Genomic DNA, 15,136 nt, shown 5'->3' on the forward strand with positions numbered 1-15,136 from the left:
TAAGAAGATTTCTGTCCCCAAGAATACTAGATTATAATAGCATGGCTTCACACTGGACATGCAAAGATTCCTTCTTATATAGTTAGATGATGCTGCTGCAGCACCATCTATTTCCCAAATGGCACCAAATCTGCCACAGTCGTGCAGACACACGTCCACCCAATGCAGCTGCAAAAGCACTGGGAATGAAAAACTGCTTTTGTTTGTGTTTCAAAAATTTCTGTGTTAAATCTGCCACCATTGACAGATGTAGCAAGAGTAAGTAAGGAAGGCGGGGCTTAGCTGAGGGTCAGTTTCACCAAATGCGACACTGCACACCTTTGGGTTCGCAGCAAAACACCTGCCAAGTGTGATGTAGATCGGATGAACAGTTCTCGAGATATATGAAGGAATTACATAGAGAGAGACAAAGATGGCTTTCTTTACAGTTAGATATTACACAGCCTCTATTTCACTATAGAAAGGCAAATTTATGTTTGTGCTCCTTAGCAAGAGCTCGTATATCTCAGTGATGTTTTCTTCTGTTAGTCCCTGCAGCACTTTGACAGTCAAATGTGTTCACATACATCCAGCGCATAATTTATGTAAAACCTGCACAAACCTGAACTGCAAAGCCAACAACCTTTTTTTTTTTTCTGCAGAGGAAGCTGCTGAAACAGCTGCACGCTCACATTTAATTGTGTAAGTGCAGAAACAAAACAGAGGAGCTGTTACATTGTCGAGATGGGGGTTAATAATATAATGTTTCATCTCTTATCCAACAAATTGACATTAAAAATGACTCTATAACTTAATTTGAAGGCCTCCTGGATGAGGCATTTTTGAAAAACACTTCATGTCTAAAGTAGATTTTGTCCAACCCATAAGTGGGATGCAAAACACTTACACAGCAGAAATTTCAGATGCATGGAACATTTGTCAAATTAGTGTTTTTTTTCACATTTTTGCTGCTTTTTTTACATGTTGGAGAGAGACCTGCCATTATGCCATTATGCTATCTTGTTACTAAGCAGCTAAGTGGCTTCTGCAGCCATATTCCATCTGACTGAGCTTGTTATAAAATTCCACAGCACGCTGTTTGAATTAAGGAACAGCAAACAGCGGAGATAAAGTTACTGGTAATGATATTCCCCGACTGACTTGATGGGGGAGAAAAGTTAAGACGTCTTGAGGGAGATGAGACTATTCCTCATTCCAGGGGTCTAACATTCAGTTATTTATACAGATACAAAGTACAGTATCAGCTACTGCAGTTTCAGACAACTTTTTTTTTATGATGATGAAACTGGGGAGTGGGGTGGTCACTGCCAGTTTGCTCAATTTTGTAAATGTGGAGCAGAGTGTTCCTGAAAAAGACAACATCGCTCACAGTAAAACCACCCAGAATAGATTTTTTTTTTTAAGAGCCATCCTCACCAGGAATGATAACTACAACAAAAACTATAAATATGCTATTTTAAAAATCAAGTATAACATGCACTTATACAGTATAACATAATATGAGGCTGCAAATTACACATAAAAAAAATAATAATTTTGTCTGAGACACACAGCCAAACGATCTTTGGTGCTGATGGAGTCTTTGAAGTTCATTTGGTTCTTACTAATGTCCTCTCAGACGATCACCGGGTTACCATCAAGTTAATTCTAATTAATATGAAAGTTTCATATGAAACAGTCTGATCCAAGTACAACATCACTGGGACTTTTAAGTCTGACAATTAGTCTGACTTCTAATCTGACAAAGTGCAGTTTAAACAGCTTTTGATCTATTAATCAGGGGAATTACCCACATTTACCTGCATGTGTGTTACCACTGTTATAAAGTTATTTTTGCCTTCCGACCACAAACAAACTGCACAAGAGTCCGCTTGAAAGCAGACCAAGTCCTGCTGTTGCTGCTGCAGGGAGGTCTTCAAAATTTGTCTTCAAGAGACGCTTGTAGCAGAGTGTTGGATTCTCCTAACTCCTCTCGTCCTCTAGGAATTTCATGAACCCATATCCTCGTGGTTTGCATTTTTATTTACTGGGGCAACGAGATCAGATTTGTTTGTATGAACAATTCTTTGTTCCTGTCTCACTTCTGCCTCTCTGTGATCTTTTGTGCAGCCATGGACACTAATATTTTATCATTATCATAATCAGATATGAGCAAGTTACTGAAAATTAGTAACTAGCCATGTTACTGGTTGCTGCTTTCATAAAGTAACTTAATTACTAACTGAGTTACTGCATTATAAGTTAATAGTTACTAAGAAAAGTAACTTTTGTGTTTTTGCTTGAATGGTCTTATTAATGCACACATTATTTTAACATTGTGGCAAAATGTGAGACAAAACAACTCAAATATCATCTTATCATTGTAGCCATTATTACTATGATTAGTAAGTCGTGGGAACAATAAAACAGAATAGATATGTTTTAAAACCTTTGATATTTTTGGCACATTAATTGTAGCCTCAACAGGCCTTTCACATGGTTTTATACATGGAAATATTTTCTGCCCATACACGTTTCTGTCTGAATCTAAATCTGTTTTTCTAACCAGAGTGAAGAAATATGTTCAAAAAGCTGAAATCACAGGTATCTTTACACTTATTCAGCTTGTTACATTCAGTAAAAATGCTCGTAAGGGTGATTTTTAGATCAGAATCATGAAGGTATAAACAGGCTGTTTCACAGGCCTCCCTCAGTGTGCACCACAGCAACGAACTGGTCTATGGTAACCACACTCCCCTGCAGTTACACTAGCCCCATTCTTGATTTATGTAAACGACCTTGTGCACGTGGAGCCTGCGCGGCCATGACCAACAGCTGAGAGATAGTAAAATGCTGTGTGCCTCGGGGAGCTGTTGCTCAGTGTTGTGCTCGAGCTTCACGCCAGCTTTGGGACCGTTAGGGAGAGAAAATGAACCTCCCGGCCTTCTGCGAACGCTCCCTCGGCTATGAAAACTCCTCCCTCGGCTGTAACCAGGCAACGGGCGTTCACAACAGGAAACAGAGCAGGGGATTCCGTCACAGCGGCCGAGAAAAAAGGAGAACATTGATGGGAGACAGGAAGTCTGACTGTAAGACAGAGCGGGGAGGTGGTGGGGTGTGGCGTGGTGCGGGGGTCACTGCTCCTCTGACAGGCTGACCAAAATATCCTACATACCCCAAGGAAAAAAAAAAAAAACAGGCTTTTTTTTTAAGTTCGAAAAGGAAGATATTTATTTTTTTCTCCAACAAAGCTGGCAAACGTACATATATTCTATTCTTAAGTAGAAATATAGGTATTATTAAAACAATTAAATTCAAAACAAATACACTTTTTAAAGTCAAATACTTAATTAAAACTTGATATTAATTCAGCTGTACGTGAGGAAACATATTCACCTCATCTTAAGCTCATTATTGTTAAAACAAGCAACCGTGACTCATCTTGAAGTGTGTTAGAGACACACAGCAGGTTTCCATCATTTATGTTTTCTTTAAACTATAAAAAAAAGAAATGTCTCAGCTGACTGTTTCTTTTTTAAAACTTAATTTAATGAATTGATTGAACTCTGTACAGTACATTCATTCAACTCATGTTTCAAGTTAAAAGACTTATAAACACATATAAACATAAACATTTATATGTTGAAACAAATACTTATATATTTATGTTAAGTTTATGAGGAAATTTTAATTAATGGCACTAAGTTGGTAAAAAGTAGCCTATTTCTACCATCTGTTTCTGTGCAGAGCCAGCTGAACCTCATGTCATATCAATAATTTAAAGACTGCAAAACTAAACTCATCTTAAACTATTCCAACTTAAAACAAAGACCGAAAATAACAAACATTAACTTCACTCCAATGTGCAAGTCAGTTTTCATTGTCAGCAATAGTACTTGAAACATTATCATCAGCACGAGAACACACTCTGGGTCTAATTAAGCCTTTGTTCAGTCACAGCAGAAGCTGGTTCTCAAACTTCTTTGGATCAAACTGTGCCTCTTTCGGTCTAAAATATCAGCCCTGCAGTACTAAAAAGCCTCTTACAGGCATCTGACAGATTCACTAGGTGCTTTTTCTTCGTTGCCAAACCCCTCTCTCTGTCTGTTTCGCCTTTAAACATCATTTTTGCTTTTGTCACTGGGAATCATCTCTTCTGTCTGTTATTGTGCCATCCCTTTAGGTTGAAGTTGGACTTTCTCCTTTCTGTTTATTGTACTTATATATACTATGATGGCTGATTTGAAAGACGATTAAAAGTCACATCTTAAAGCTTGACAGTTCCACACTGAAATGTCTTAAAAGGTTTGATGTGTGTTATATATTTTGTTAAGACATTTATTCGGGGTAATGGTGCGCTCCCTTTAGCCCTGAACATGATGTCTGCATGAGTCTTGTCAGTAAGATAGCTCCCATGATCCCATGCTACTTCACCGTGTCTTCAAAACTTTACCCTTTGTTATTGAGCTAACATGAGAGAGACCCCTAGTGGCAGAACTTACATATCATGCATTTAAGCTAATGTTAGCAAAACACCAACGAGCTAAATTATCTGCATCCATCCATAGCTAGCTAGTTAGCTAATGTTTTGCTTAATTAGCTTACTTAAATGCACTATTTGTATGTTAATATCTTGGTACAGCAAACATGAAAGGATAAATTTGACAGAGGTTCTGCTGAATACAAAGCTTGCTAAACTGTTATTGGAGCACAGACCAAAAAGGGGCGGGACTAAGGAAGGGTCAGTTCCCCTCATATGCATTAAGACTAAAGCAACAAGCTGATGTGAAAATGAGTAGAAAGTACAGATATTTGTGTTAAAATGTAGGGAGTAAGAGTAAAAGTTGTCACAAAAATAAATACTCGAGTAAAGTACAGATACCTGGAAAATCTACAACAAAGTATTTGTACTTAGTTACCTCCCACCTCTGCTCCAAAACAGCTCAAACAGGCCAGAATATAAACACATGGTGATCCATACGTGTGAGTCAGTGGTTACCAGGTGGTGAAATTTAACATCTCATTCTCGAGCACTGACAGAAGCAGCATTATTCATGCTGTTGTATGTGTTACGTCTTCACCACACATTTTCGTTTGATCTCGACTCTAACTACGTGTCTTTTCATCTGTCGTGTCTTTTCAGGCCGCTGCAAGCTGTGCCAAAGACCCTTTGGAGTTTTTGCACATTCTGCGGTCGCCAGTAGAGGTTGCAGATTACTTAATGTCCCCTGAAACCAGTTTTCTGGTCACAGACTGAACTATTTATAAGGTTTTATTATTCTACATCAAGAAACACTTTATAAAATAGCAGTTATGAGTGCACATATGGTGAGAGGGGGGTGTGCGAGCGGGCTCCAAAACACAAAGAACTACAGTGATATTTTTTTCAGTTTCCTTCCAATTCATTTTTCCAAAACAAACAGGTGATTCAGCAGTGGGAAAGCCAGCATTTTGGGTTGTTTCTTAGTTTATGAATAACTTACAACACTATCCAATGTTCCATCGTGTTTTTGTTGAGACACAAATAAAGCCAGGCACTGGATTTTGAGGGTTAGAACTGTGGAAAGAAAAGCGAGTTGAGGTCTTTTCCACCTCGATGCGGCCAAACCACGTCATACCGGGCAGAGTGTTCACAAAGTTTGGCAGTGGCCACATATGGGATGGCAGACGACAAAAATGTGTGGGCTTGTGACAGCGAGACCACCCCCCAACCCCTGATACTTTACCCCTCCCAGACTCTTAAAATGATGATACACCAGGCAAAACTTTGTGAAACGCGGTTGGGCAACGCTCCGGGCAGTGGGGATCACAGCGAGACGTGGGGTCAAAAATGTATTTAAATGTTTCCCTGGACACGAGATGATCTACGGTCTGATTAAATTAGCAAAGTGATTGAGTCATTCATTAGCCAAAAATGATTGCAACATAAAGGATGCTCTGTGCAGCGTGTTGCTCTGTGTCTGCATTGTCCTCACTGAGCTGCGCTGTTAGCTCACAGTGAAGGTCACACATTGGCACAGTGTGAAGGTCTCACTGGATTTAGGGATTGAAACCTGCTACAGTTTTAATGTCAAAAACAAATTAACACATTTAAGCTATTTTACATCTTTTAGTTAACTAGATGCACTTGGGTAATAATGACAGGCAGTAAAGTGTGTCACAGTGTCTGTTCACTCGTTTCCTGGTAACAACTTGTTCCCGTGGGATAACAGTGATAAGTCTGAGCTGATTCATTGCTGTCCATCCAAGTTGCCCAACAATTGCCCTGTGTATCACTGCCTTACAACCTCAATACCGTATGTGAAATAGGGCTGGATATCATCTAAAAAATTACTACACCGTTACCAGTGCAAGCGCCCTCAAAGTGATACTGATACCAATAGAATACTTCATTTAATATCTTTTATTTTCTTCTTCATTCTGCATCATGTGGATACAAGCATTCCTGAAATAATCCTTCCGCATTTTACACACTAGACGGACAGAACAGTTCTGAGCTGACAGGACGCAACACACAAGACTCTAGTAGGACGGGGGGAGGAGTACTTTGTGTGGTGAAAAAAAATGGTTGTATGTAGGCTGTGCCAGAAAAAACTGGCATATAACCACTTGACCAGAATGATGCTTAACCACATTCAGCACAGACGTGTTGACGTTAACCTGTAAGGAGAGCAGGCTGCTAGTGCTAGCACTGCTAAGGTTAGCCACATTCTGCCAACCAATATGGCACCATTTTCTGAGTGTTTTCCTACTTTCAGACTAGTCAACAAGTCTAAATTTTAATTTCTGTTTAGTCAACAGGGAAATTGGTCGTTAGCAACATTCATATCAAGTGCAGGTGTCATTTTGACTAGATAAGTTTCAATTCTACTAGGCTGTACGTAGAAAAATGGACAACAACAGAGCTACCTAAAAGTGAAGCCAGAGCATCTTGCTCGCCCCCTGGTGGCGGGCTGCAGTAAAGGTCAAAAATCCTGCTGCTTCCCCAACATTAATAGGTGGGACATGGGCCAAATGAAAGCGTCAAAGTACACATCAAATAAATTTTTAATTAAGATGGTTTCTGTCATTTTAGGTCATTCTTGTCAGACTGATGTTTCTTCAAGTGTTTAGCTTTCTGCTCAGTTTGGTTTTAATTAGCTGTGTAATGATATAAAAATGGGTTTTATGCCATGAATGACAGCTGCTCATGATTACATCAACTGGCTGTGTGGGCAGGAAGTCAAAAGCGCAGCTCCAACACTGGTCACTACTGTGCAGATGCTCATCTTTTATTTATGTTGTCGGAGTAAGTTACTGTCGATACCTACCTCTAATTATTTCTAATTGCAGCTTTACTGTAAGTCACAAAAATAAAGACTTGAGACATCACATGGACTTGACTGCTGTGAGACTTGACTCCAGTTTTGATTGCAACAAGCAGGACTTAAATAGACAAATGTTTAATTGCTAGGCTTAAAGATAAAAAGGAATCAGTTTTTTTAATAGTTAGTCAGACTTAAAAGACTTCAGTGACTCAACTGACATGACACTGGATTTAAACTTGTCTCATAAGCCTTGAAACAGCTGGAGTTGTGAGTAGGATTTAGTGGCATCTAGTGGTGAGATTGCATATTGCAACCAGCTGATAACCACTCGCCTCACCCCCCTGTTCTGAGTTTTTAGGGCAACCTGCAAAAGGCAACCATGGAAGAGGACCTGCACTCTCTGTAGATATACTGTAAACAGCTCAATGTAAGGTAATGAAAACACAACAACTTTTATTTTTAGGTGATTATACAGTAATGAAAACATACTTATGAATAATATATTCCATTCCTGCCATATTCTGCACTTTTTAGTAAATCCAGCGCCTCATGTGTCACTACTGTTGTCGGTGAAAACATCTTGTTGATATCAAAGTGAGTCCTCTGTTCGGTCTGCTGTGTCTGCATTATCATTGCAGGACGTTAGTGTTGTTTCTCATTATCTAATGTTCTCTTCTTTCTGTTGTGGCTCTGGATCCATCCGGTCTGTAGTGGCCTGTTACCAAGGTGTCCACTAACCAGCACCAGGCCTGGCTGGAAAAACTACGAGCCCCAGCGCTGCCCTGACGTAGAAGGGTCCACGAGTCAATCAGCAGCAGAGCTATTTATTAACTGCAGACGGGTGGAAGTGTTTACTGCAGCACATGTTTCAGTTACACATAACTGTGGAGTGGCTGCCCCTTTCCCCCTCTCCCCCCCCCCTCCTCTGCCCCAATTAGACCCCCCAGCCCCGTGAGAGATTTCCATGAGGTCAAAGAAGCGAGTGGGGTTCTTTAAATGACAGGGGAGCCACTGAGCCACGTCCCCATGATGAAACAGAGAGCTAGGATTTCACAAGTGCCGTCACTCCCTCAGATACTCTGCTGGAGAAACAGCTCTGCCAAAATGTGATCCCAACGGGTGAGGAGGGAATATTGCTTTGGATGTGGGGCATACATGCCATGTTGTTGCACAATGGAGACGACTGTGGATTAATAGCTGATTTCTGAAGGAGAGAGGAGGGAAAGAGTTATACTTTGAAGACCATCATGCAGTTGGATACCCTGGTTCATAGGAAGTAGTGTCCACCTTGAAATCGTGCATATTCTCAAAAAACTTTGTTGCACAGCACTTTGCATCTTTTGCAGACTTGCTCCCATGTTTCTTATTATTTTGCAGGTTTTCCATAATATAGTCCATCCAGAGACATCAAAAGGTCACATGACTTGGACGTGAATCACATTTGAGTCACAAATTTGATTACTTGATACTTTCCCACAAGCCCAAAGATGTATGCTTTAAAAAAAAGTCTGAATCCACAAATCAGTAAATTTCCCTTCATCTCCTGAATCAACTATCATTAACACTGTTCATCCCCAGCAAGTTGACTCTTGCCCAGATCCACTTTATCTGAACCAATCCAACAGCATCCAATCACGTTGCAGGAGAGAACCACAGATAATTAACATTATATTACTGCACTTCAGCTGGAAAGAATGATACCATGGATGATTTCTCTTGTGTAAAACATGCAGGGGTCAAAAATAACAGAGTCGCAAAAACTTCCAACTTTGTTCAACATTTGAAGTTGCACAAAGAATTGTAAGTCGAGGCGTGTGTTTTAAATGGTGAAGAGTGCATTATGACCTGTTTAGGACTCAAAAAAGGGACTTAGGACCTGACTTTGGACTTGCAGAATAATAAATGGTCACAGATCTGAAACAAGCTTTATCAGGGACTTTTATGCAACAAAATTGGTGGGAAGATGCTGATTACACTAATGGTGTGGCTCAGGAAATGTCTGCTGGTCTTTAGTCCAGAATGAAGCATTGCAACAACTGTTCAATGCATGTTTTGTGTTGATATCAATGGTGGTCCTCTGACTCCTTCTTCCAGCACCGCTGTGAGATTTAAATTTGTGGTTTTAAGTGAAATGTCTTGATAGCTATTGGACGGATTGCTGTGTAATTTGGTGCACACATCCATGTGGCCTAAAGGATGAAATGTTCTAACTTTGATCAAGTTGGTGAGGTTACGTTTTGCCAAGCATTCTGTGAATTTTCTTCTACCGCTCTGTTTGGAGTCTGCATCTGAAAACAATCCATTTGGAGGGCTAGATGACCACTACCCCTCAATCACCAGCAGGACGCCCCACCCTTGTCCAAGGCCTAGGCAAAGTGGTAGGGTGAAGCGGGGAATTGGGATGGGCCCAATCTAGCACAGTCTGCAAACTTATTTTCTGGGGACCCACTTTTTAAAAATGATAAACCATTCACAATAGGCTTTATCAATAAATCTCTGGAAGAGCTAATGTGTGCTTTCAGTCTGAATTCACAGGCTGTCTTTCTCTTACTTCCTATTTAAAAGCATGTTTAAATGCACATCATGCATGACAAATATTAGATGTGCAAGTGAAGTCCTCAATTCACTGAGTCTTAGAATTAACACTGAAGAGAATCCCTAAAAGGATTTCAAAGACACACACCTCAAAACAACGTCACAGGAAAGAAAGTGCTTTGTTGCAAATGTGTTACTTTGGACGCAGGAGTTATAAGACAGCAAAGGGTTATGACCTTTAAATGAAGACTCATCTTAACACTTTCTGGCTGACAGTGTCAGTGGTATGACACTCCAACACCCCTGAGGATCACACCAAGTAGGGCCGGCTGATAAGTAATGTAGCTTTCCAGCCTCCAGGGACGGACAGGCTCTTAGAGAGCCACCATGTGACTATTGTCATCACAGAAACCACGGGTGTGTTGCCAGCTGCTGAAAGGTCCAGACCTGCCAAAGATAGCAACAAGCCCGCCTGCGTGGGACTGGATGCACTGGGGAGAAAGAGAAGCCGAATAAGTATACACCAACCACAGAGAGCGGCCTATGAAAAACTCTATGAAGACTCTCAGTTCAGCGTGTCAAATGACTGGGTAGAAGAGTTGATTTTTATATAGTACTTCTATGCAAGTATGGATAATTATGTGTTTTGTGCCCCGCAGACGTGCAGTCTGTCAGGAGGAAGTGGAAAAGCAATTATTTGCCTTTGCAATAACTTCAAAACCCCATGAGACGCCCCGTACAACATCTGAGAGAAGTTTTATGTTTTATATATGTCTCATGAAGCAGCTCTTGAGCTATATGTTCTGGCATGTTCGCCTCAGCTCACCTGTCCTCGTACAGTATCTGCTGTTGCTGCTGCTCCAGCTGCAATCTAAAAACCCAGCAGCCTTTAACCGAACATCCGTCTGCTGTAACCGGTTGATGAATGGCTCTTTCAGCGTGAAAATGGCAGCAGTTTAATGTAAAATGCTCGTGAGGATTAGTCTGCACATAAATCTTGATTTAGGAGAGTCCATGTGCAGTGTCTTGCAGCAGCACACTGAAGACTCCTTTGTACAGGATGCCAAGGGGAACAGATACTGTAGATAAAATGAGTGGAAACTGTAGATTAATGCTGCTCATGCTCATTAAGGCAGTCATGGATCATAGGGACATATCCGAGTTACATGGTTTCATTTAAGATCTGTCACCCAACAAATCATAGTGTTTTATGCAGCGCTGCATCATTTTGTCTCCAGTTATTCCACAGTTTATGTTCAGAAGATTGTTCAGCCTGGGTCACATTCTGCAGTATTCTATGGAGGCCCCTTTCTGCCAGAAAAAGAGAAAAATATCCTCATGATTGATAGGTCATGATGAGTTTTAAAAAGTCACAATTTTATCAAAAAATATTATTGCTTTTTTATCAAATATTTGTGAATTTTTAACTCAGAATTATGACTTTTCCCCCTCATAACTATGACTTTTTAACTGAATTCCAACTTTTTAACTTATAATTTTGACTTTGTATGACTTTTTAACTCATAATCCTGAATTTTTATCTGATAATTTTGGCTTTTCTACTCATGATTTCTACTTTTTATCTGATAATTATGACTTAATCTCTTAATAACTCAAAATTATAACTTTAGAAAAAAATCCTCTGATGATGAGTCATAATGTTTTAAGTAATAAATGTGTGTCAAAAAGTCAAAATTTCACCTAATATATATATTCTTTAGCATAAGTATTTATGACTTTTTAACTCAATTCTGACTTTTTAAAATCATATATATGACTTATTAACTCATAATTTCATTTTTTAAATTAAAATGTTGACTTTTTGTCATATATGTCTGACTTTTTTAACACATAGTTCAAACTTTGTATGACTTTTTATCTCAAAATTCTGAGGGTTTTTTTTTAATCTCATAATTCCAAGTTTTTCACTCATAATTCTGACTTTGTAATTTATAATTCCAGCTTTTTAAAAATCTAATAATTAGGCCTGTTTTTTTTTTATCTCAAAACTCAGACTTTTTCCATTCTAAATTTCGACTTTTTGTCAGATAATTCTGACTTTATCTGATAATTATTACTTTTTAACTTATAGTTTTTTTTTTTTTAGTTTTTAGCGACTTTATTTCATAATTATTATTATTTAACCAATAATTACCACTTTACAACTCATAATTTAGATGTTTTATCTCATCATTATTTTTTAATTTATAATTTAGACTTTTTATCGCGTAGTTGTCACACCTTATGAGTTAAAAATTGGAATTACAAGTTAAAAAGTTTCTTTTTTTTTAATTTTACTCATCATAAGCATGTTTTTCTTTTACTAGCGTTTATGAGCTTCCATACTTTTATGCAGCGCTGTGTCATTTTAACTCCAGTTAGTCCACTTATAATCAGAGGGATGGTCTCACACTGTGCTGCCAGTATTAGATGTTTGTTTTTTTCCAGTCACTGGAGGTTTGTATTTGGCTGTCCCCTGGTACTGAGGCTTATTTTACTCATCTCGGAGCCTTCAGGCTCCACTGCCAGCTTCTCTAATTGGCCTCCTATGCTTGTGGAAACCCCGGTGTGAGAGAGGATCTCCATTGGACCCATCTGGTGGTCGGCCGGCCGTGCAGATGCGTCAGAGTGTGGAGGGGCGGTGCGTCGCCGCCGAGGTGATCCCCGAGTTTAAAAGCGAAGAAGTCCTCTGTGCGCCGGAGCAGTGCGTCACAGCGACCCAGCAGAGGCAGGATCCCCCGACACACAGTCCGATATCTGAACACTGCGACCAAAATAGCTTTTCTGAGCGAACACGACCGCATCAGTCATGATCTTATCCCACGTGTTTGAATAATTCTATTTTCTACATTTTGGACGCGACTTTTCCCTCTTTTTGAAGTAGTTTTTCAACTAAACCTTTTTTTTTTTTATTTTACTTTTATTATTTCTCATTCTCCTTGTTTTGTTTTTCGGCGATACAGCGAGCGAGGATCCAGAGCAACAGCTGGGGACTACATAAACTCCGCTATATGGATACTGAATCGCGCCCATCTGCAGCCGTACTCAGAGTTTGATCTCAGACGTTGCTCCCTGCGCAAAGAAGAAAATGAAATCTGCTGAAGAGGGTGAGTTTGAGTTTTATTTATCACAGTAAGCTTTCATTCTCATGGTCGCGGGCAGTTAAACTTTTAATGTGCCATTTAGTTAGATTTTAATCACTGTTTGACACTTTTAACGCATGCCATATTAAATTATGGTTTTGGCTGCACTTTCCTCCCAGCTGAATGCCTGTATTCAGCTTCATTGGATCTGCAGTTTGTGACAGTATTAAAGCAGCGGTGTGGATGTTCAGTGTGCCCCTCCCTGCTGATTTGGGCATGGTGGGCGTGGTTCTGCTCCTGTGAGCCTCTCGTGACTAAAAAGTGTTCCCAAAATAGTCAGAATTGAACCTGTGCTAATGGCTGACATGGCATTGTGGGTAATCTTGTGGGGTGATTGAGATGCCAGAGTCATTTGATGGCGCAGCCCCTCAGGCTACCTGTTAGGATGTCAGCTAATTCGCAGCAGTCTAATTATAGAAAACAAACATTTTAGTGCCACTGTCTCACACACCACAAGCAGCATTACATGTAAGCATCATTTTCTTTTATTACGAGGAGTCATATGGAGCTGCACTGATGTCATAGTCTTTATGGCGGGGCCCCTAATTCTCTTTAATTTATAGCAGACAGGAGCTGCGGTGACTGCAGGCTGTCTGTCTGCAGCAGACGCCTCCAACCGTATCAATGTGCTCCACTGTGGTCACATTCACCATATAAACCACAACTCCCGTTCCCATGTTCCCCCTCCTCTGCCCCCTGGTTGTGACCTCAGCCTTCGCCGCAGACGGGCAGAGTTTCATATGACCCAGCGGGAGCGTTGGCATGAGACCAGGAGCTCCCCCCGGGCTGGGTACAGCATGCACCTTTACAGCGTGCAAATAAACGAATCATACGAATCATGTCCCTCCTGCGTTTATTTTCGATGGCCGGTGGAACATGAAACTGGCCAACAAAAGCATCAGTGTGTGTTTTCATAACGTTACAGTTTATGGGCTGCAGCATGTGCATTAAGTGGCATAAATCTGGCAATGTGAAGTGGAAAAAAAACACCTGGTCTAGCCTTTGGTTATTTTTAGACTGGCGTTATTTTTGGCTCCTTTATTCATGTTTCTCACCTTTGCTTTGTATAAATTGAGCCTTTCAGAGGTATTCTGTGTCGCTGGCCTCAGTGTGTTTGGGGATCCCCATCAGATGAGGCACTTAGTTTTAAGGGAAAAGTTTGAATTATTTGAAGTGGGGTTCTGTGAAGTACTTAAACCGGTGTGGGAAGCTCAACGATGTACTGCTGTAGGCAGCATCAGCATCAAATTATATCGCCACCTAAAAAAAACAATATCTGTTTAAGTCTACGCTATGTTTAGAATATCTTCACCATATTACCTTGCTGTTGGACAGCCTTTTACGACAAGAAACTGCCATTATATAAGTCAAATCTGGCTTCCTCTGTGGCAAGCAGGTTCCATTGCCAAAATCAGTAATTCTACTTTGCAGAACACTGGAGTCACTGCCTCGGTCAGTTATTTAGTTTGTGTTACTGTGTGACTTCAGTGGATCCAAAGGAATCCTTTGAAACACCAAAATCACACCATAACAAAACAAATTAACAGACTGAGGCAGTGGAAGACTATAAACCTGGGAATTCCCACTGGAAAAGGCTGTCTGACAGCAAAGTATAACAATTTTTTTTTTAGGTGAGCCTTTGTTTAAATGTCTAAAATGATCCTCTCTGCAGGGGGGAACTTACCACAAAGTAAAGGTCAGCAATTGCATTCAGCCGTAAGCTATCAAGAGCCCCATAAAACACTTCATAAATGCATCAAATGGCATCATAGTGTCTCGGGGCTTCGTCACAAACTTGTACTATTCCATGATCTTACTGCACATGTGCGGAAATGATTCAGAATGACGGTGGCCAACTCATAAACAAACTAAAAGACAATATCCACCACAGCCACAGCCTGCTGACCTTGCTGCCATCTGGCAAGAGATACAGAAGTATCCACTGCTGCACCACCAAACTCCAGAACAGCTTCTTTCCCAAGGCTGTGAGAATATTCATTCTCCACACTCCACCACAAATAAAAGTTTATTTTCATTACTTAAGGGAGAACAAGGGATGTGGAGGGCCCCATGTCTGTACTTGACTAAATCCGCCCCTGTTCTCTGCCTCTCCAAAGTGTGTTAACCACCGTTTACTGTAGGTAATACACAGATTATGGGTACATATCTCAC

At 40.3% G+C, this 15,136-nt stretch overlaps 1 protein-coding gene across 1 annotated transcript in view; it reads left to right on the forward strand.

Annotated features, from left to right (window-relative positions):
• Window positions 1-12,528: 12,528 nt before the first annotated feature.
• Window positions 12,529-15,136, forward strand: part of nfatc1 (nuclear factor of activated T cells 1) — a 58,240-nt gene continuing 55,632 nt past the window's right edge. The window contains exon 1 of the mRNA XM_084739367.1: window positions 12,529-12,928. Coding sequence (XP_084595493.1) covers window positions 12,910-12,928 — 19 coding nt within the window. The 5' untranslated portion in view covers window positions 12,529-12,909. The remainder of the gene's footprint in view (window positions 12,929-15,136) is intronic.

Source organism: Lutjanus erythropterus, chromosome 16 (assembly GCF_056507025.1).
Source record: "Lutjanus erythropterus isolate fLutEry1 chromosome 16, fLutEry1.hap2, whole genome shotgun sequence".
In the NCBI taxonomy this organism is placed as follows: Eukaryota; Metazoa; Chordata; class Actinopteri; order Lutjaniformes; family Lutjanidae; genus Lutjanus; species Lutjanus erythropterus.